Here is a 22,003-nt window from a genome sequence, read left to right as displayed (position 1 = left end):
AGAGTCTGTGGAGCCAGCCTGTTGGGCTGTGAAGACAGGAAGGGGAGCCCCATTTCCTTCCTCAGCTCCCAGAGAGGGGCTGCTGACAGCTACTCCTTTATGCCCAATGACTTTGGCATCAATCTTGGGCTCCCCTTTGTCCCAGTCTCTGGGCATCTTCCTTGTGGGAGACAGGGCTAAGAGAGTGGCCCATAAAGTGGATACCTCCGCGGCGTGGTGGCTGTTAGTGCGGGCTGTAGCACCTAGAACTCTGGGTTGTCCTTTCCCTCTGCCTTGGATTAAAACCTCAGCTGTAGGGTGCAGCCAGTCTCTGTGTTCAAAGGTAAAAAGTTGTGACTTTGGACAGCACTAAATAGCTCCCACTCTGTGGAAGGCAAACAGGTGGGATGTCTCCAGTGATGTAACTTGCTAGCATTTCCCTGTGGACACATTGTTTCCGGGCCCTCACCCAGAACGCTCCGGAGCCATCCAGGCTGTGCAGGCTCAAACAGCCAGGTGCTGACACTGGGCTTCACTGAGCCTCCTCACTGGCTGCCTTCCGAGGCTCCCATGCGGGCAAGAGGAAGACATGCTACTGATGCTGCATCTTGTGTGCTGTCGGGAAGAGCTGGGTGGGTGGAGGTGGCAGCCAGTGTCCCTTCCACCTGCTCCTTCACCCCAGCCATCCTCAGGCCAGCATTCGGAATCTCCCCACATCTACCGTTGTTCATTACTCAGCTCGTGGGCCTTTCTCGGGGAGACATGAGAAGGGACATTATCAACCTTCTGTGGGAGTTTGTATGTGCTAATACACAGTTGCATTCCCTGGGTATATTTTGAAGCTCCCTTTTCCCTTAAGGGACTTTGGGAACTTAAACACTACCCACTGAGCCATCTTTCTAGCCCTTCTGTCCCTTCCCCTCTTGAAGTGGTATGCCAGCGTGTGCTTCATTGGCAGCTCCTGGCTTTCTTCTCCAGTCTCCTTTAGGATCAAGAGCACATTTGCCTGAGGGAACAGACCCAGCGGACCTTGCAGTTAATGGTGGGGAAGAACTTGGTGCGAGAATGAGTCCGTCACCAGTCCGTCAAGTCTCCCATTCCCGTCCCCTCCTTCTTGGCTGTTTCTTGTTTTGGTGTTTCTGTTTCATCGACGTTTACTCAGTCCAGCTACTCCAGACCCACCCTACCAAGATGCAGGGCAGCCCTGGGAATGTTTAATCTCCTCCAGTCTCAGGCCTCCGTCTTTATTTTATCTAGGTCCTTCTTAATTCCTGTTTAGTTACCACTTCCTTCATCAGAAGGAAATGAGGATGGGGCTGGATAGGGCTGGGAAGATAGCTCAGCAGTTAAGAGCAGGGGCTGCTCATCTAGATGACCTGAGCTTGGTTCCCAGCACCCACACAGCGGCTTATCAACAATCAGAACTCTACTTTCAGGGAACACAGTGCCTTCTTCTGACCTCCATGGGCATCAGACATGCACGTGGTACACATACATACATGCAGGCAAACCACCAATACACATAAAAATATTTTTTTAATTTAATTTAAGAAATGAGGAGAACCATTTCTTCATACCAGTGGGATAATCTAAGAGACAAGCTGTGCTTCAGAGACTGGTGTGATTAAATAGTGAGGAATTTTTTGGTTTTTGGCTTTTTGTTACTTTAACTTTTATCGTTCCCTTTACCCCTTAAAAAAAATTAAGTGGCTGGGGAGATGACTCAGTGGGTAAAATATTTATTGCATGAACATGAGGATTTGAATTTGATCCCCAGCACCCACGTAAGAGCTGTATATGGCTAAGTGAGCCTGTAACCGCAGTGCTGGAGGAATCTGAGGAGTCCGAGGTAGGAGGATGCTAGGGCTCACTGGTCCACCACTCTGACAGGAGGATGCTAGGGCTCACCGGTCCACCACCCTAGCAGGAGAATGCCAGGGCTCACTGGTCCACCACTCTGACAGGAGGATGCCAGGGCTCACTGGTCCACCACCCTAGCAGGAGGATGCCAGGGCTCACTGGTCCACCACTCTAGCTGAAACCTCCAGCTTCAGGTTCAATAAAAGATCATGTCTCAAAAATTAACGTGGAGCCCAGGGGAAGAAGACACGGGGCATCTACCTGTGGCCTCCACACTGTGCAGACACACGTGTACACACATGTATACTTACATGTATCAACCACATAATTTTAAAAGATGGGGTTTTTTTTTTTTTGCTTTCTTCCTAAAGTTTAGTCCCCTTCTCCTGCTCTTGCCCCAGTTTATATTTTCTTACTTTTAAATGCTAGTAAAAGCATTTAATCCGTAATGTTTTTCTTTCTTTTGTTTTGATTGGTTGATCTGGGTTGGGGTATTTGGAGAGAATGTAAAAAGAGCATAGCCCTGGCCTCCCCACCCCCCCATGGTGCTAATAGGTTGTGGTTTGTCGTATTTCCTCTATGAAGTCTTCTTGTTTGCTGTCCTTTGCTTTGGTTATCGTCATCCTGACTTTCCTTGGACCAGTGTTTGTTTTTGTGCCTGTTTGTTTGGTTTTGGTTTTTTGAGACAGGGTTTCTCTGTGTAACAGCCTTGGCTGTCCTGGAACCCGTTCTGTAGACCAGGCTGGCCTCTGCCTCCAGAGCCCTGGGATTAAAGGCATGTGCCACCACCAGCAATTGTATCTCCATCCTCATAGGCTCAGGTTTTTATACTCTGCCGTCCAATCTTCTCCATTGACCCCAGGGCCTGCCTCACACTGGGCAAGCTCTCTACCTCTGAGCCACATCCCGGCTCGCTCACTGTTCTTAATTTCATCTCCAGATGTAGAAAGAGGAGACAGCAGGTGAGCTCCTACCGGAAGATCTGTGAACCCAAGAAACAGTCGACCATGAAGTCTGCTTTCTTCTCTTGATCCCCAGAACAAGTGTGATTGTAGCACAGCTAATAAAAACTCAGAGATAGGGGCTGGAGAGATGGCTCAGTGGTTAAGAGCATTGCCTGCTCTTCCAAAGGTTCTGAGTTCAATTCCCAGCAACCACATGGTGGCTCACAACCATCTGTAATGAGGTCTGGTGCCCTCTTCTGGCCGGCAGACATACACACAGAGAATATAGTATACATAATAAATAAATAAATAAATAATTTTTTTTTTTTACAAAAAAACAACCCAGAGATAGAAAATGGGGTTCAACCTGAAGGTCAGAAAAGCAAAACAGCCAGCCACTGGCTCTTACCTCTACCTCAGTCCGAAATGGCGATCCTGCCTCCAGGAATCTCAGAATGAGACTGTGTCTGAGAGCTGTCTCCTCCCGTTTTATATTCCTCTCTAGTGCTGGGATTAAAGGCGTGCACCAGCACTGCCCGGTTTCTATGGCAAACTAATATGGCTACTGGGTTTAAAGGGGTGTGTCACCCTTGCCTGTGTGTAAGGCTGGTCAGTGGGGCTGTTTTACATTCTGAACTTCAGGAAAGCTTTATTTATCAAGATACAGATGAAATATCCCTACACGTGAGTGTTGATCCCTGTGCTCAGACACTCATTTTTCTGTCCTGGACAGTGGATATTAGTGTCTTCAATCTAATACTTTTTTAATCTTTTTCTGTGTTGTTTTTCTATCGGGCATTCGCGTGTGTCTTCTGCTGTGTTCCGGGCATGCCACAGTGTGACCTGCTGCTGTCAAGGCTGTCTCTTAGCTCGCCAGGTCACAGGATCCCTTAGCTGTAGATGACAGTCTCCTCTTGACAGTGGCATCCCCACATTTCAGCTGCTTGTGGTCCACTTTCTCTTTGGTCTTCCTCTCTGTTCCTGTTTGCAGAATCTCTCCCGCCAGCGCTTCTTGCTCGATTTTATTTCCACATGGACGACAATGAGCCTTCTTCCCAAGGCCTTGATGTGGAGTTTTGTGTTCTTTGTTCTCTCGGGTACTCCGCTTTTGTCTTCTGAGGTTTTCTCCCTCTTTCTATGTGTTCCCCCTCCTATTGTTGAGACCTGATGTGCTTTCTATTTTTGAGTGAGACTGTAATATTGGCAGCCAGCCATGACATGCAAAACCTACATATGTATGCCTGTGTTTACTTTCTTACTTGTCAATCTACACAAGTTGGATCCCTCTCCTTGAAAGAGCAGCAATCTCCGATTTCCACCACCCCCTCTCCCTCCTTCCTCCTCTCTCCCCGCCTCCTTCCATCTCTATCTTTTCCCGCCTCGCTCTTTGCTCCCCACTTCTCACTGACTGCAGGTATATGTTCTCACCCCTGCCTCTCCCTCTGTGTCCTCCGGTTTGATGTTTTTCACTGGGTCTGTCTTTGATGGTCGCACCCTCAAGCTGGCATTTCGTCCTGACAACCCAGATGAGAAGCTCTGTTCCGGCTTTTGTTCGCTTTGCAAAGGGGTTGTTAATTTCCACGTCTTAGTCTTTCTAGAATGCCATCGTTCCCTCCCATACAGATCTTTTAAATCCAGGCAGTTGTAGCTCCTAGAAAGAAGAATTCAGATTGCCTAAGATGCTTTCTGCTGCCTCTGTGTGTGAGTGACAGCTCGGCAGGGTAACCAGTTCTCTTAGGTTCCTCTCACCAGGTCCCATTGTCTCCATTAGCAGAGGAGGCAGAGAAATTTCCGGTTGGTTGACTGGCTGATTGACTGATTTGTGGGCTGGAAGTTCGACTTTCATCTTAAAGTGTTTGTGAAACCTTAGGATGGTGGCTTCCTTAGACTATTGGGACATCGGCGGGTGTGGCAGCTGCTAGCTGTGGTCCTTGAAGAATGGGCATGCTCCTCACGCTGTCAGCCTAGGCCTCTGCAAGCCCAGCGCTTTCTTCCACCTCTTGGTTACTTCTTACACTCCTGTCCTGCCTGCTGCATCCTCTCCCTGGTTGTGTCTTCCAGATAATCTGGTTTTATTTCTGGCCTTTCGCTTTTTAGCAAGCGGTTCCTGGTTGGATGTTGCAATGGCTGTCAGTTGACACCGTCGTGCCATGAGCTGACCTTTGCCACTCCCCAGACCTGAGGACAGTTAACCTCAGGAGACCTGATTTCCACCATTGCCGTCATGGTGGAACAAGGGGTAGGAGTAAGCCCCCCAAACCAGGTGTCTCTGAAGCTCTGTGGATCTTGGCGCATGGCAGCTCTCCTGTGACCCCAGCTTACCTTCAGGATAGTTTTGAGTGATGGAGACTTCCCCTGAAGCTGGCAGCTTCTCTCTTTCGGTGGGAACAGTAGCTCCCCCGTTGTGCCTGGCATGTTCAAAAGCTGAAGGGAGACATTTGCAGAAACTGAGATGTCAGGCACTGTGTGGCCATGACCCTGTGTGGCATGGATATCCTCTGAAGAGTAAGGCGAGGGTCTGGGTACCTGCGAGGGCTTTAGAGATGGATGCTTGACTCAGCTCAGCTGCTACTTGCTGGGGATGTGGCAGGCACATACCCAGTGGTGCTGGCCCCAAGGACTAAGCAGGACAGGGCCTTCTTTGCCCCCCTAGAGCCATGTCCTCTACTCTTCAACCTTCGAAGAACCCATATACTTCCTTGGAATCTGACTCAACGGTGGGTGAGGATGGAGCCCATCACTCGTAACCAACTTCCAGCCCACCCCACCGAGCTGACCCAGCTTCCTGTCTGGATCAAGGTCAAGGCAGGAAGAGAGAGGACACAGAGAAACCACAGCTAATGCCCCTTCTTCTAGGGGCTTTAACCTCCCGTCCCTTCCTGTTTCTCTCTGAGACAATTCCCTCCCTGTCTTATGTCCCCAGATCTCAACCGGAGTCAAGGACAGTCTCTCTCTCCAACTAGTCACCGCAGGGACAGTGAGCACCCGTAGGTTTCTGCCTCGATATCTCAGTTGTCACTTTAGGCCCTGACAACTCTTGCTGCATGTCCTGTCCCACTGGGATAGCCCAGCTCTCCAGTTTATGTCCTTGGAGCAGATCCCAAGCAAGCCGCTTCTTTATGTCCTTTGAACCGGTCTGGTATCTTACACACCTGACAATAGAAGCTTCTCACATCTGTGGCAGCTGGTGTAGTACCAGGCTCTATACGGAATCCTGGGACAAATGGTCTCACCTGCTGGCATGTCTCGGGAACTCAGTGAGTTAGCAAGAGCTGAAAAACAAGTAGCATAAAACCAGAGACATGGGGGACGGGTACCCCCATGTGGAACCCTCAGTGGAGGTTGTCAGTACAGGCTGCTGACAACCAGTAGCCTCTGAACCCATTTAAAGCTGCAAACACTGAGGCTTTGTAAATGGTAACTTGCTATCTCAACATCACATTGAGAGTGGACACTGTAGTAGAATGTCCTTCCAGAGCCTTCCCTTCCCCCCCCCACTCAGGATTTCTCTAATCCCTCAAAGAGGTTGGGTTAGGACAGGAGGTGCAGAATTGGCCCAGGGGACAGAGAGTTGGTGGCCAGTGGGATGGGTTGTCCCGTGCATGGGGTACGGCAGGCAGGACAGTCCAGTGACACATTCAGGAAGCCCTGCAGATATCCACTGGCTGCAGGAAGATGTTGGCTTTCTTGGGAAGAAAGGGATGGGAAGAGGCAAGCTTTGGATGGCTGCCTGGAAGCGGGGATAGAGGGTAGACTGGAGGAGCCTGCCCCCTCCTCCCAGCCACCATTGCGTGCTTCGTAAGGACAACAGCCCTGGATGGCAGCATCCAAATATAGCATCCCGGCTGTCACGCCTAATCCCAGGCTTGGACACATGCATGTCTCCAAGAGTGTGGGAGCTGTTGGGCCTCACCCGGCCTGGGTACAGACCCTGCTCCCTACCCCCACTCAGCTGGACTCAAAGTCATCTTCGCTTATCTAGACAGAGGGTCCCACGAGGGGCTCCCAGGAGCACTCACTGTGGTAGATTGCACCCAGGCCACAGGGAAGGCACATGTGCCCAGTCACAGGAATTCAGTAGTCAGCCACTGTGCCCTGTGTCCTCAGCCCCCAGGACTGGACTCACTGGCATAGAATCGCCAGCCCCCTGTCCAGACCCTGCTGCCAGTTGCTGACAAAGAAGTCTGCGACTTTGCCTTGGACGCTGGCTGAATTTTAACACTGCTTCATCACACAGCCCCGAGAGCTGGTTCCTGACCAGGCCTGTTCTCAGAGGTGGCATTCTGCCCACCCTCCTGGTGGGGCCTCTCCATGGGGAGCAGGCTTGGCAGCTGTGGCCTGCATCTGTGCCCGAGCCAGCTGCACGTGGGGCCAGTGATGGATTTAGAAACTTTCTCTTCCGCCAAGCCTGGGTAGAGCCACCCAGACTCCTTCCTGGCCTGGAGCCTTAAGAGTGGGAATGGTGGGGGAAGAAGAAGAGGGGGACAAGGTGCCAGAACAGAAGAGGCTTCTCGAGGGACAGAGGAAGCAGCTGCATGGGTAGAACAGGGTTCTGCACTGGCCCTCTACGATCTCTCTATAGGTCTTCTCAGCGAGTACCCTGGTTTAGAGCAGGAACACATATACCTATAGTCCCAAGGCTGGGTGAGGAGTGAGCTCGCTGTGATAGCAGGTACCATGGTTCTCTGCCCTCTGAAAGGCAAGCCTTAACCATGTCAGGAATCAATCTGATGTGTGAACAAGTGGCCACAAGGGTATAACAAACTGAACCCCCTCTCAAGTAAACCCCATTTCATATGCCTTTAGTTATCATGAGGTAGCCACCGGTCCCAAGTAGTGGAGGCTGTGTGACCTGGCCTGCCTGAACCTCAGCAACCCTCCCGGTTCCTGGCATCCACCTTACTCCACATCCCTGTTGCCTTGGAGCCTGCACAGCCCCTCTGGTCCTTGCCTCCTAGACCTGGTTCTCTGCAGGCTGGACCTTGCCGAAGAAGCCTGGCAGGTCATCGAGGAGTAAGTGTTTGAGCTACAACTGCCCTGTGGCTAGAGGAGCCCCAGGCCTTGGCTCAGAGTGGATGTGTGATATCATTATACCACACTTCCCTCCATACACAACCCATGGTCCCAGTATCCAGAGATGGGAGAGCAAAATGCAGGGTCTCTGGATTGTCGTAGCCCCCTTGGCTGGGCACTTCTCTTTATGGGGACAGTGGGGGCCCTCACAGACCCTGCTCAGTGGTGTCCCACTGAGCCCTGGGGTCATCCTCCCAGATGAGCATGCCCGAGTGGCGATTCCATCTCAGCTCAGCAGTCACAGATGACATCACTCGCATAGGTGGAGAACAGCAAACTGTTAACTGAGCAAGCCCAAGGCCCTGTCGGGGAAGAGGGACACCCTTCCTCCAAACAATGTGACCCGCGGGCAGAGCTGGCAGACAGCAGAGATGGGTCAAATCACTCCACTGGAGGAACACCCGTCCGTGCCCCTGATGTCTCCCACTTTCTTCCCGCCCTCAGATCTTCCTTCCCCTGGGATCAAAGAGACATTCCCAGCTCTGAATCTGCCGAGTGCCGGCTGCATTTCCCACAGGTTGGTGAGTTGGGGACTCACCTCTGCAGACCAGGTGCTCACACAGAAATTCCAGACTTATCCTGGGCTCCTCTGCCCAGACCTGAAGGCCAGAATGGTGCCCTCTGGTGGGCAGAGACACCATTCTCGTCACTGCTCTCAAGGGCTTGTGTGGGGGCACCCATGACCCAGCAGGGAGTCCTCCTCTTGCCACTAAAACCCTCCCAGAGTTCCTCCGTTCGCTCTTTGTCCCGTTTCTTGATTTCTCAAAAGAAGAGGTGCCCAACAGCGGTCAGCAAGTGCCGCGTGCGCATGTGTGAGGCAAGCGACTTCCTACTGTAGAGGCTCTGCGCTACTCTAGTGCTGTTTGCTCGCTCGCCACTGGTCCCAGGGTCTTGGAACCTTACCCAAGCTGGCAAATCCCTTGGACTGCCTGGGAAACGGCTTTGCTTCAATATCAGAAGTCTCTTTTATACAGCTCTGGAGAACATCACCTTAACGGATTCATTGGCCAGCACGTGGTTAGTGGAACACTCAAGCTGGCAAAAGCACGGGGACCACTTGATAGTCAGCGCTCCTCTAGGTAGCCCAACACAAGGAGGGATCACTTGTAGAGTGTCCGTCTCCTCCGTGCTCCCACTTCACATCCCAGTGGATCAGTCGCTCGATGAGAATTTCAGAAAGACGCGCAGCCAGCGCAGATCCCACCAGCCCGGCACATATTCCCTAGCCTAGGAAAGAGTTGAAGCGCTTTAATCCAACAATTAGCGAGACTTCCTCATGCGTCTGCCCAGTATCTAGGGAAAAGGGGCTCTGTTGTCTGCTGCCTCCTACAGCCCTGGGCAGCTCCCTGGCTTGTCTGAACACCACCAGTAGACTGGGTAGGCTGTGCTCTCCTGCGCTGTAGTGGAGAGCTGTGCAGCCTGACTGCTCGAGTAGCCCTGGCTGTTCACTCCTTTCCTGACTGAGCTGCATTGAGGACATCAGGACTTTCGGCAATTGGAGAAGCAGCCTCTGCCCACCGCAGAAAGTCCCTATGGCTATTTTTGGAATCTTGGGTAGACGCTCTGTCACCAAAGGCAGAAACCACCATCCAGACGGTACCTGGGTCTAAGTGCTTCAGAAATATCAGCTTCTTCCTGACCCGTGGGATGGTTCCCGACCCCACGAGGAAGCAGGTGCTGGCTGAGGGAAAGGACCTCTTCACGCAGAGAGGAGGTCTCGGGAATAAGTGTTGGCTAGGGTGGCGTGCACAGCCAGGTAGGAAGACCATGAGTTTGACACCAGCCTGGACTACATAATAAGAAGAAATGAGTTTTATCAAAAGCTTCTTAGCATCAAATGTTATTTATCCCCCTTGACATGTTGAAATGATTTTATGATGCAGATGTAATGCTGGATGTTATGTTCTGTATGTTCTGCACAGCTAGATGGAGCGTATGGGCACTTGGCGGGGGCCTTCTACACCCCTGTGTTCTTTCTTTCTTCCTTCCTTTCTTTCCTTTCTTCCTTCCTTGCTTCCTTTCTTTCTTGTCTTTTTGTCTATTTTTTGAGATGAGGTTTTATAATGTAGACAAGACAGGCTTCAAACTTACAGAGATCCACTTGTCCTCCGCCTGCAACACTGGGATTAAAGGTGTGTTCCACCATGCCCAGCACACTGTACATTATTTTCATAGTAATCTGGTACTTTCTCTAGTTGACTTGCTGGTTTTATAGTCAATGTTTTCTGCTCTTCCCTCCCCCCTCCCCCCGCTTAGATGGGACCCTTCAGAATCATGCTTGTTTGGTGGTAGCTTTCTGTTTTGTTTTGTTTTTCTAGACAGTTTCTCTGTGTAGCCCCAGCTGTCTGGGAACTTGCTGTGTAAACTAGACTGGTCTCGAACTCAGAGATTCACCTGTCCCTGTCTCCCCAGTGCTGGGACTAAAGGCGTGAGACACCATGCCCAGCTATTGTAGCTATTTTAAAAAATCAGCTTTTAACAGGACTGAAATCTCAAGGTCCAAATCAGGAGCAGAAGGAGAGAGAGCACGAGCATGGAACTCAGGACCGCAAGGGGTGCACCCACACACTGAGACAATGGGGATGTTCTATTGGGAACTCACCAAGGCCAGCTGGCCTGGGTCTGGAAAATCCTGGGATAAAACCGGACTCTCTGAACATAGCGGACAATGAGGACTACTGAGAACTCAAGAAGAATGGCAATGGGTTTCTGATCCTACTGCACGCACTGGCTTTGTGGGAGCCTAGGCAGTTTGGAGGCTCAACTTACTAGACCTGGATGGAGGTGGGGGTTCCTTGGACTTCCCACAGGACAGGGAACCCTGATTGCTTTTCGGGCTGGGGGGAGACTTAATTGGGGGAGGGGGAGGGAAATGGGAGGCGGTGGCGGGGAAGAGACAGAAATCTTTAATAAATAAATAAATTTAAAAAAAAAAGAAGAAAAAAATCAGCTTTTAAATTTTCTTATCCAGGTTATTGTTTTTAATGCATCAGTAAGTTAGATTTAAAAGGTCATTAACATACTTTTTGTTGTTTTTATTTTTCTTTCTTTCTTTGGTTTTCAAGACAGGGTTTCTCTGTATAACCGCCCTGACTATCCTGGAACTTGTTCTGCAGCCCACACTGGCCTCGAACTCACAGAGATCTGCCAGGGACTTTCCCCCGCTGAGCCATCTCACGGGCCCTTTTTAAAATTTTTGAAGACTCACTTGATAATTTCCTTTGGTACAAGGTCTCCATATATGAACTCACTAGGTAGCCAAGGCTGGCCTCCAATTCCCTGTGACCCTTCTGCCTCAGCTTTCTGAGTACTAGGTTACAAGGGCAGACAGGGTTGGTCAGTGTCACTACTCCTGGCTTTGTGTTTAATTTTGTATTCATATCGCAATAATAATTTGCAACCATACTTTTTCTCAGAGTTCATTTTGGAGCTGATTTCATTAACTTTTACATGCATGAAATATTGTTGTATTTTCATAACTGCCTGTAATGAATGTTTTAACTCTTGGGTGACCCTCAAACTTGGGTGACCCTCAAACTACTTGGTACCTTTCATTTCTAGAGACTGCATTCTTTAAAATTAACCTTTTCTTGGTAGCGTTTTAGGTTTTTGTTTGTATTTTTTTGTGGGTTTATTGTTTGGTTGGTTGGTTTTTGGTTTTTGAGACGGGGTTTCATTATGTAATAGCCCTAGCTGTCCTGTCCTGGAATTTGCTATGTAGACTAGGCTGGTCTTGCACTCACAGAGATCTGCCTGCCTCTACCTCCCTAGTGCTGGGACTATGCACCACCAAGCCCAGCAATAGTTTTTAATATTGGATCCAAGGAATATTGTCCTATGACTTTTACTTTGGGAATTTGTTGACTTTTTCTCTGCTGCCTAATATGGATCTTGGAGCTTCTGACAAGATTGTTGATGATTTTGTATTCACTTCGCACTACTTTTGAGCTAAACTGTGGAGGCATGCTAAGGCCCCTCTTCTGTGAAGATGGGAAGATGTACATATGTCTGTCAGAACCCCAGCCTCCAGCTCCCAACACACACACACACACACACACACACACACACACACACACACACACACACGTGCATGCACTGGCATTTGCAGGCCCTGGTGCTGTAGATGCCCCTTTGCCTGGGTCTGCTCTGCTGCCATCGCTGCCCTGCAGCAGCCCCCACGCCTGCTTCTCTCCTCTGCTTGTAAGGTGATTGTTCTGAACAGGTTAAGTAAGAGTAGAATTTTGCTGGCTCGGTCACAACAGTGAGGAAAGGAGAGCTGAGAAGTCTAAAATGATTCAGAGCCCAGTTGAAAGTGAGGGTCATAGTCGTCGGTTGTGGCCACCCAGGACCCAGATGCCTTAGCTTGGGAGGCAAGGGCACTGGGAAGGAACTCCTGTTTGAGGGTGTCTAGGGAAAGGAGTTCTGTGGAGAGGGGGCCTCCACAGTTCATCCCTTATCTACAGGGCCCTCCCCTGCCTCATCCCAGGCAACCCTAGTCCCCACAATGCCCAGGAGGCCACTGAGCCCTCCTGTTTCGGGGAAGCAGGAAGGAGGCTGTCCCATGCGGTATGCCACCGCCCACCTCCTGCTGTCCCAGAAATGAGGCCCTGGCTAGAAATGCAGTGGCCTCAGATGCAGTTTCCTCCTAAAATAAACTTCTGGGGAACCATGAGAATAATGCATACTAACTGCAGACAACCATAACCTACTGCCTCTTCTTTAGGAGGAACCCTAGAAGGGACACTCTACCAGGACTTCAGACTTTAGGGCTACCATATGGACCAATCCACTTCCTTTGTTCAGCATCTTCACGTAAAGTTGTACCTTATAGCACCCCAGAATTCCTCCTGAAAAGTTGTCTTCGTACTAAGGGCCCCTCCAAGCGCCTTTACAGTGTGCCGGTTTCTGCTTTTCATGATCCTGACCTCAGTTGTACACCCGCTCTTATTGCTTTTGTCCACATCTCGTACATTTTGTTTTATTTTGAGATAGATTCTCATGTAGTCCACGCTGGCCTCAAACTCACTACATACTCAAGGGTGACCTTGAACTCCCGATCTTCCTGCCTGTGCTTCCCAAGCTCTGGATTATAGGCAGGCACTGCGAGGATTAATGTATGCAGTACTTGAGATGGAACCCATGCTATTTGACATGATTTTAAGGTAAGCTATTCTTATGTAGTGTAGGCTGGCTTTAAATTTGTGATCCCCCTTTCCTGTTCTCTTGAGTGTTGGAATTACAGGTGTCCCTCCACACCTGGGTTCCTTTGTTTCTGCTTAAGTGAGGCTGGGTGCTTCTAAAATGCTTATTAATCGTTTCTACTTATAGAAGAAATATGTAAAGCCGGGCGGTGGTGGCGCACGCCTTTAATCCCAGCACTTGGGAGGCAGAGGCAGGCGGATCTCTGTGAGTTCGAGACCAGCCTGGTCTACTACAAGAGCTAGTTCCAGGACAGGCTCCAAAACCACAGAGAAACCCTGTCTCGAAAAAACCAAAAAAAAAAAAGAAGAAATATGTAGCCAGCCAGCCATGGGACTCCCTGCCTGCATGTTTGCAGACTCCCACCCCCTCAACCCATGACAGCTGGCATCTTGCCAGGCTCTTGAGGCTAGCCCCAAGTGGGTCAGCTGGGGGTGGGAAGCGTAGCACACTGCCCCAACAATGTCAGAAGCTGCCAGAGCCTCCAGGCTGTGACTGTCCTGGGGGAGAGCAGCAGAGGCTGGTGCCAAGACCGGGAACCAAGTCCCAAGGGTTTCTCCTTGGAGTTTCTGAGGAGTTAGAGACTCTGTGTCGCTTAGCTTTGTCAAGAGTTTATAGGACACGAAGCAGACACAGTGAGCCCTTAACCTCTAGTAGTTGCCAAGGAAGAAGCAAAGAGAAAACCTGTGGCTATGGGGGACCCATTCTCTCAGACCCTTTACCTCATGCAATTGGATCTGTCCAGTCACGGGGCAGGGGGCTGTTCTTCATTTTAAGATGAGGCTATCAACGCATGAACATGGAAGATGAAGTATTTAGGGTTGCTAAGAGGTGAAGCTGGCATGCAAACCGGGTGGTAGGTGGCAGGACACAGGCTCAGATACTTGCTGTTAAGGGCAGTTGGGGTCAGAAGGGGAACAACTGCAACGTTAAGATGTCCCCAGACGAGCAGACTCTCCTTGTGCATCTCTGGTCAGCGAGTCAGAAGTCATGAACCGCGGGGCCCAAAGTCATGGCTTGAGACGCAGAGGTTTGGAAAACTCCCACTGTCGTGCTCAGGAACATTCCAAGCAAAGTTTGCTTAGGGGCCCAGAATAGCGAGTCCTAGCCAAAAAAGGATAATTATTCGGTTACATGAGAGCTGAAAATTAGGAAGTTAGAGCCAGAGCACGCTTCGGGACTATTTTGAGTCCTCTATCTATCTCTGTGTGTTTTTCAGCAGAGGCACGCCTGCCCTCCAAGGGGAATTCTTTTATCTCGTCTCGCTGATAGAACACGCACAATAGTTACTGAAAGCCTCAGCTGTCACTTCTGCATAAACAAATGAGATGCAGCGGGCAGCCATCCCCACATCGCAGATATTTTTAGACGTAGGTGGCTTCAATCTAGAAGGCTAAGGTATCAGGGAGAGAGTCCAGGTCCCAGAATAGCAGGGCCACACACTCAGCCACCTGCAGCCTTGGTGTAGAGTCTGTGGTAACTCGGCTTCCAGAAACAGGGACTCCTAATTGTTCTGCTCAGCTGAGGAAGAGAAGATACCTCCTGCCAGGGACATCCCCAGGCTACAAAGGACCTTGTTCTGGGCGATTTGTCACCAAAACTATGTCTGGGTGAACAAGGACAGTCTACACCACCACCCAGTTGATCAACATCAGCTCCAAATGTGGCCTTTGACTTCAAACGGACATAGTTAAACTTGCTGTATTTGGAGTTTTTCGTGATGAGATCCAGGCTGCCCCCAACTTCCTACAGCTTTTCCCACTCCTGTTCTCTGACCATGAGTCTTTCACTTGCTTGGGAAGACCACATACCCCAGGGCCAGTGGTCTTAGGGATAGGCTACTCCCTCCTTCCCCATCTCTCATTCTCGTGGCCTCTGATGTGAGCTGGGAGATGCCCTGGGCAGGGTGGGTCGTAACACAGAGGCAAGGAATCTGGAGGAGTCACACACTGGCCTAGCGATTTACAGGCCACATGACAAGCCAGAATTTGACAAAGCCCCCACTTTGGTCAACAAAGCCTCTTAGATGCCCAAAGGCTCTCCTTAGGGCTGATTTATGACTTTTGCTCCATTTAGACACTTTCTAGATTCAAGTAAGAAATCTATTTTTTTTGCCACCATTTTTGGGCTTTTCACTTTTTTGTATGGATCTACCTTCTCCCTTGGTTTATCTTTTGGCCAAAAGAATTTCTTTAACCTTCCTTGACGTGCACACAGATCTGCGAACTCTGTTGGCTGCTTTTGTTGTTTAAAAAATAAATCCTTCTTTTATCCCGATATTTGAAGGATGTATTTGTTGGGTGGGTGGTGGCTTCTGGGCTGTCAGCAGTGTGACTTACTCAGCACAGGGGGTCTCTGACTAGCCTGTCCCTGGAGGGAAGTCAGCGTTCATTACTATAGGCATTTCTAGTCCTCTGTGTGTGTTTATGCCTGAGACTCTTTTTTCAGGCTTTGATGCGTGTTTGATAGTCTCTGAGTATTTGCTGGTTGTTGCTGTGGAATAATCTTTTGTGCATTGTGAAAATGTGTTGCTCTCATTGTTAATAAAAAGCTGATTGGCCAATGGCTAAGCAGGATTTTCGGGGCAGAGAGAATGCTGGGAAGAAGAAGGGCAGAGTCTGGGGAATCTCAAACCAGGGAAGGAAGAAGCTACATGGGAAGTTCATAGATGAGTTAAACGAGCCTTTGGGGCAACACATAGATTAATAGAAATGGGTTAATTTAAGTTGTAAGAGCTAGCTGGTGATAAGCCTAAGCTATTGGTCAAGCATTTATAATTAGCATTAAGTCTCTGAGTGGTTATTTGGGAAGTGGCTGGTGGAATGGAGCTGATCCTGATCCCAAGGAAAAACTTTGCCTACAGGTTGCTGCTTTGTTTTGAGTCCAGCTTGGGACTCTCTGGCCTTGAGGGTTTTTTTTTTTAACATCTCTCATTCATTTGGAACAGTCCTTCAGCCATTATCTTAACAACTCTCTCCTCTGTGCATTCCCCTTCCTCCTCTAGGACTGACTGGCAAGCTGCAGCTGACATCACACATGGCGGTATGAGGTGCCCACAGCTCTTGGCTCCCTCTGCAATGCCCTCCCTTCTTTTTCCTCTTTGCAGTTCAGTTTGGGTAATTTCTCCCCTCCTGTCCTCCCTCTCACCAACTCCTCCTCCAGCCACATTGAGGCTGAGCAGCAAAGAATGGTCTTTTAAAAATTAGTTTAACTCATTGTATCTTACGCATGACTGTTTTGCCTGCGTGTATGAATGTACATCATATGTATGGCTGGCGTCCAGTAAATGAGGGTTGTGAACCAGGTGTGGTGCTGGGAATCAGATCCCAGTCCTCTCAAAGAGCAGCAAGTGTTCAGAAGTATAATCTTTGACGCTTTCTAATCCCAGCAATCTTCCTTGCCACGGCTTCTTCCTCCTCCTCCTCTTTCTCTTCCTGTTTCTCCCTCCGCCCCATTTTGAGACACTCACTATGTATTTCTTCTAGGCTGGCCTGGGGTTCACAATTCTCCTTCCTCTGCCTCCCAAGTGCTGGATTGACGAGCCTACGCAACACACCTAGAACCTTTAGACTTTCTAGGTTTCCAGCTCTGCAGGAGTCGCCCATTGGTTTATATAGAATCCCTTCCTTTCTTTCTAGACCCTTTATTGTCCTGGCCATTGTAAACTGCTTGCTTTGCCTTCCCATGATGAAACCCTGAGGTAGGCTACTTAGCTCATAGCTTTGGAGGCTCTGGCGAGGGCCCTGTGGCAAACGGCAATGGTAGGGTTCAGAAGCAAGTGCAGCCGTTGCCAGACAGAAAGTCAGAAGGCTGGTGGTCTAGGCTCAGGCTCTTGCAGCCACCCTCTCATGAGACCATCCTGATCCCTGACCTGAGGAGATCCCACAAGGTCCCACCTCCCGGTTAGGACCAGCTCCAAATAGCACTATACCACAGCACTCTGATCATCAGTCTAGGTCATCTCTCTTTCTGTTCTTGCTATTAAACGCAAAAGGCTTTACAGTTGTCAGTTGACTACTGAGAGTTCATGCGTGGTAGAAGCTGAGGTAAGAAGAATTTGCATATGGAAAGAGGCAAGCCCCCTCTGGCAGTCTGCTAGGTGGCATTCCTGTCTTTCTGTCAAGAGTTGAGCCAGGTCAAGGATTTCTTGTTGCTGTGGTCACCTTGGGTGCCCCATAGGTTTTAGATCCCCCAGCAGATGGGCTGTCATTGCTGTGTTCAGGGAAGGATTCAGGCACTGAAGGACAGTCCCCAGCATGGTCCTCAGCCTCCAATTGTTCCCTATTGTCCCATGGTGCTATTCCTTAGGAGATACCATACAAACATTGTCCCATAACACCATTCCTTAGGAGATACTATACAAGCATCTACTCACCCCAGATGGGAAGCCAACAACAGACTAAAGTAAGTCTTGCTCCAAAGTCCAACTTGGTGGGGGTAAAAGTTTATACGGGCTACATAGAAGACTGCAGGTGAAAGGCTACTTCAGGAGCAGGGATGACTAAAGCAGCTGCGTTACCAAAAGCCCACCTCAGCATAGGTGATGGATTATGAAGACTAGAGCCTTGGAGGTCTCTGCATGACTCAGAATATTATTCACACTGAGGAACAGATGGGGAATTTAGTTGGTCCTACTTTTAGTTGTGACCTAGCTCAGAGAGTGTTTTCTAGGAAGTTCGGCTGATCTGAGCCTGGTCAAGTCTCCTCAGCAGGCATTATAGCTTATATAAGCTTGGGGAAAGAGGGACCTAATTCACCTGATCAGTTTCAGAAACTTCCTGTCATCCCCCCTCCCCCCGCCTTTTTTTGAGACAGGGTCTTACTTTATGGTTGTCCTTGGCTGGCTTCAAAACTTGCCTTGGTTACCAAGCTGGCCTTGAACTCACAGAGATCTACCTGCCTGCAGAAAACTTTTTTGCATTCTTTTTTAAGATTGTATTTATTTTAGATGTATGGGTGTTTTGCCTTCAAGTATGTCAGTGTACCACGTGCATGAGGTGCCCTGAAGGTCAGAAGAGGACACCAGATCTGCTGGAACTAGGGTTACAAACAGTTGTGAGCCACCACGTGGGGACTGAGAAGCAAACCTGGGTGTCCCCCCTCCTAAGAGCAACAGGTGCTCTGAACTACTGAGCTATCACTACGGACCCATCATCTCTCCCGCCCTGAACTTCCTGTTTCTCAAAGAGCTTCTAGCTTTAGATGAAATTGCTACACAACACCTGGCTGCCTGTGTCACCCTGTGAAGCTCCCCAGCTGTCCACAGAACAGATCCCTGCTGCCAGAGTCACCAGGGAATGGGAGAGGCCTCTGTCATCGTCAGCCATGGTTTGGATGAGCCTGTGCCTTCAGCCACAGCCTCTACAACAGCTGTGCTCTGCCTGGTGGTCTGGGGCCAGGAGATGAAGTGGGGCTGAAGGCTCTACAGAGCCTCCTGACCACCTCCATTGTAGAGAAAACCTCTGCTGGACATCCTGCAGGGTGCTAGGCCCACAACAGGAGGGCAATGGCTGCTGCTGCCCCAGGAGGACGTGGAAAATGTGTGCTGTCCTGCGCCTGTTTCCCACCCTCCCATTCTTATCACAGGCATCCCGTGGAGCCTTTCTCGTGGGAAACTGGCAAGGCGGCAGTCATGCCAGAGTGCCAGACCCCTGCAGTTCTACACAAGCTCCAGCTTGGGTGCCGCTGTCAGCTTGCTACATGGAGCAAGCCTCCACTTTCTCTGGGTAGTCTTTTCTTCCTCCACTTGGCCACAGTTCTGAGCTCATTCATGAAACTCAGGTGACTTGGAGCTCTCCAGCCCAGCTCTGACAGATCCCAGCAAGCGTGAGGTTTTGTAGTTGTTCAGTGAGAACCGTGACACTTGCACACCCTAACCGGCAACAACACTGGGTCTCTCTCATGTGTGTGTGTGTGTTTCTGTGTTTGGTATGTGCATGTGCACACACGTAGGTACAGTATACTTGCCTGTATGCACACGTGGAGGTGAAAGGTCAATACCAAGTGCTTTCCTCTTTTTCCACTTCATTTTTTTTGAGAAAGATCTCTCACTGAACCTGGAGATTCCAGTGTCAGCTACACCGGGCTGGCCCACTGGGCCCCCAGGGAGCTGCCTGGCTGCACCCCGACACACACCTGCAGTGCTATCTTACAGGCACATACTGCTGCTTTTACATGAGTACCCGGGATCCGAACCCATGCTCTCATGCTTTCATAGCAGGACTTTACCTACTGAGCCACCTCCCCAGCTCCAGCCCTCCTCATTTTCCTTTCCACCATCATATTGAGAATGGCTGAGGTCCTTCTCTGCCAGTGATCCAGGCCCCTGATTTCCAGTCTGGTGATGCCATTTCAAGTTTGCGCACATTTGCAGAAACGTGTCTCATCCATGTTGGCGCTGCAGGTCTCCCCAGGCATGTGTGCCCCATGAGAGGCAACTCACACGAGACTCATTCCTGCCTCTGGCCTCAGGTCGCATGCTCAGCCACATGTGCCCATGTTGCGGGTAGTTCTCGGGCCTGCTTGCTCTGCGCCGTTTCCCTAAATATGCACATCTGAGATTTAATGACAACCCCGATAGGCACCTGTGCCAGCCTGCCAGTCATGGCACCTGCACTGCGGATGCACAGAAGCAGAGGGAGCTTGCTCCCCTGAGAGGAGTTTGGGAACACCCACAGGGCTGGATCTCATTAAGAACCAATGCTAGTAGCCGGGCGGTGGTGGCGCACGCCTTTAATCCCAGCACTTGGGAGGCAGAGGCAGGCGGATCTCTGTGAGTTCGAGACCAGCCTGGTCTACAAGAGCTAGTTCCAGGACAGGCTCCAAAACCACAGAGAAACCCTGTCTCGAAAAACCAAAAAAAAAAAGAACCAATGCTAGCCTTGTGGCTTGTGGACCACTGCGGTTTCCGAACCCCACAGCGAGTTGAACCCAGACAAGGGAAGTCCAGCACTCAGCCATATCTAGGCCCTGTAGCCAGATGGCTACAGAGGGTCAGCCTGTAGCACTCACGCCCTTGCCCTCCAACATGCAAGTTTTTATCCTCCTATACAGCTCCAGTTCTTCTTCTGCAAGGTCTTGAGTCTCAGAATACCCCAGAGAAAATGAGGCCACCTGCGGAACCTGCCGGCACCCAGGGGATGATGGCAACTGCAGCCATTGCCGTGGGCATGTTTACAAAGAGCCAATAAGGCCATTAGTTCCGTAAGACAGCCACTGACCCCAGGCCCTCGTAAAGACCTTTCTTCTTAGGACATCTAACCAGAAGAGGTGGTGGGGGGATGTGAGTTGGGGAGGCAGATGGAGCCCATTCCTTTTTCCTCCACTTCAAGAAAATATTTGATCCCACGTTCTAACCTGGAAGGTGACTCGGGAGAGCGCCAACAGCAGGATTCACTTGGGAATGATTCTTTCTGCTTCACTTAATAAGAGTCCATGACCATGAGTTGTTCAGAACCAACCTTCACTGACTCTCCCAAGGGAGCCTTGCCTCCCTCTACCAGGGTGACAAGGCGTCCTAAGACACCCAGAGGGGCTTAGAATGAGCTGGCTTATTGTGGGCTTTGGGGCTCCAGCATCTCTGGCAGAAGTAAATCCCATGGCCTCCTTCAAACCCCAGCAACCACATTGTCATCCTCCGGCATCCAGAGGACTTTGCCTAAGCCGGAAGTTCTCCTTCAGATCCTTGTCCACACCCTCTTCTTCCCTATTGATGGCCCACTGTCATTGAGTCAGCTTAGTGGGGACATTTGATAGGCTGACAACAGGAGCAAGAATGGGCAGGAGGCCTGTCAGCTTCGTCCTCAGTCTCTTGGCCTAAGGTTATAGCAGGCACTTGGGAACTCACTCTCTGATAGCTGGGCTAAGAGCCTACTGGCAAACACACCTGGGCCTGGCCATGAACTATCTAGAGCCCTTACCTGCTGGACCCAGGGCTTTGGGAGGAGGGGAAGGACTATTTTGCCACTGGCCGGGTCCCTGACAACCTCTTTTTTTTAACCCATAGGAGTTATTGGGAGCTCACTCACTGCACCAAGTATGTGGCACACAGTACTGGCTGTTTCTGGCCTAACCCGGAAGTGGACAAATTCTTCATCAGGATCCACCATCTCTACTTCAGCCAATGCCCCGTCTCCGGTAGAGCACTTCAGGACCCTCCCAACAGCGTCCTCTGCCCCTTCATCATGCTCCCCATCACAGTCACGCTGCTCATGACTGCTCTGGTGGTCTGGAGGAGCAAGCATACAGAGGGCATCGTGTAGGTATCCCCGGCGATGAGGAGTTGGGCATCATGGGCCTGGCACAGCAACAGCATCAGGGGCTGGTAGTGAGGCAGGCCCCGCAGTGCATCCTGCTCTAACCTGGTTAGCACAGGACTTCCAAGCGGCTCTGCACTAACCTAAACATGCTCTAACTGGGGGCCCCTAGCAAGGGAGCGGGGGGCATGCTTCTCCTTACCTCTGAAAGAGTTCTAAGTGCCAAATCTCTGGTATACTCATCACTATGGCGGACTTTCTGACCTTCAAGCAAGACAGCATAGATGTGATTGTGGATGCATAGTTTGTGATTAAAAGAGTATTCTTAAACTTTGGGACGTGTTCTAAATTTTGGGCAGAAACCACCTATACAGAGAAGCAAAGAGTGGGAGAAAAAAAATCAAGCCACCTCTGAAGATCTGTCTTTGGCTGATGGGGCTTTATCTCGGGGCCTCTGACCAGATGATACTCAAAGGTCCCCTGTGTGTGCTTGGGGGTTCCCAAGCGATTCTGATGTCTTTATCCTCACTACAAGTCCCTGTTTTCTATTTTTCCTTGTTTTCCCCAAAAGACAGGGTTTCTCTGTGTTCTAGCCATCCTGGAACTCTCTCTGAAGACCAGGCTGGCCTCGAACTTACAGAGATCCACCGGCTTCTGCCTCCCAAGTGCTGGGATTAAAGATGTACACCACCA

At 50.2% G+C, this 22,003-nt stretch overlaps 1 protein-coding gene across 1 annotated transcript in view; it reads left to right on the top strand.

The window, feature by feature from the left end:
- Window positions 1–21,645, top strand: part of Ramp1 (receptor activity modifying protein 1) — a 49,718-nt gene extending 28,073 nt beyond the window's left edge. Inside the window, exon 3 of the mRNA XM_075951147.1 lies at window positions 21,061–21,645. Coding sequence (XP_075807262.1) covers window positions 21,061–21,316 — 256 coding nt within the window. The 3' untranslated portion in view covers window positions 21,317–21,645. The remainder of the gene's footprint in view (window positions 1–21,060) is intronic.
- The last annotated feature ends 358 nt before the right edge of the window (window positions 21,646–22,003 follow it).

The sequence above is a fragment of the Microtus pennsylvanicus genome, chromosome 17, assembly GCF_037038515.1.
Source record: "Microtus pennsylvanicus isolate mMicPen1 chromosome 17, mMicPen1.hap1, whole genome shotgun sequence".
Classification (NCBI taxonomy): domain Eukaryota; kingdom Metazoa; phylum Chordata; class Mammalia; order Rodentia; family Cricetidae; genus Microtus; species Microtus pennsylvanicus.
This window is presented reverse-complemented; position numbering and strand designations above follow the sequence as displayed.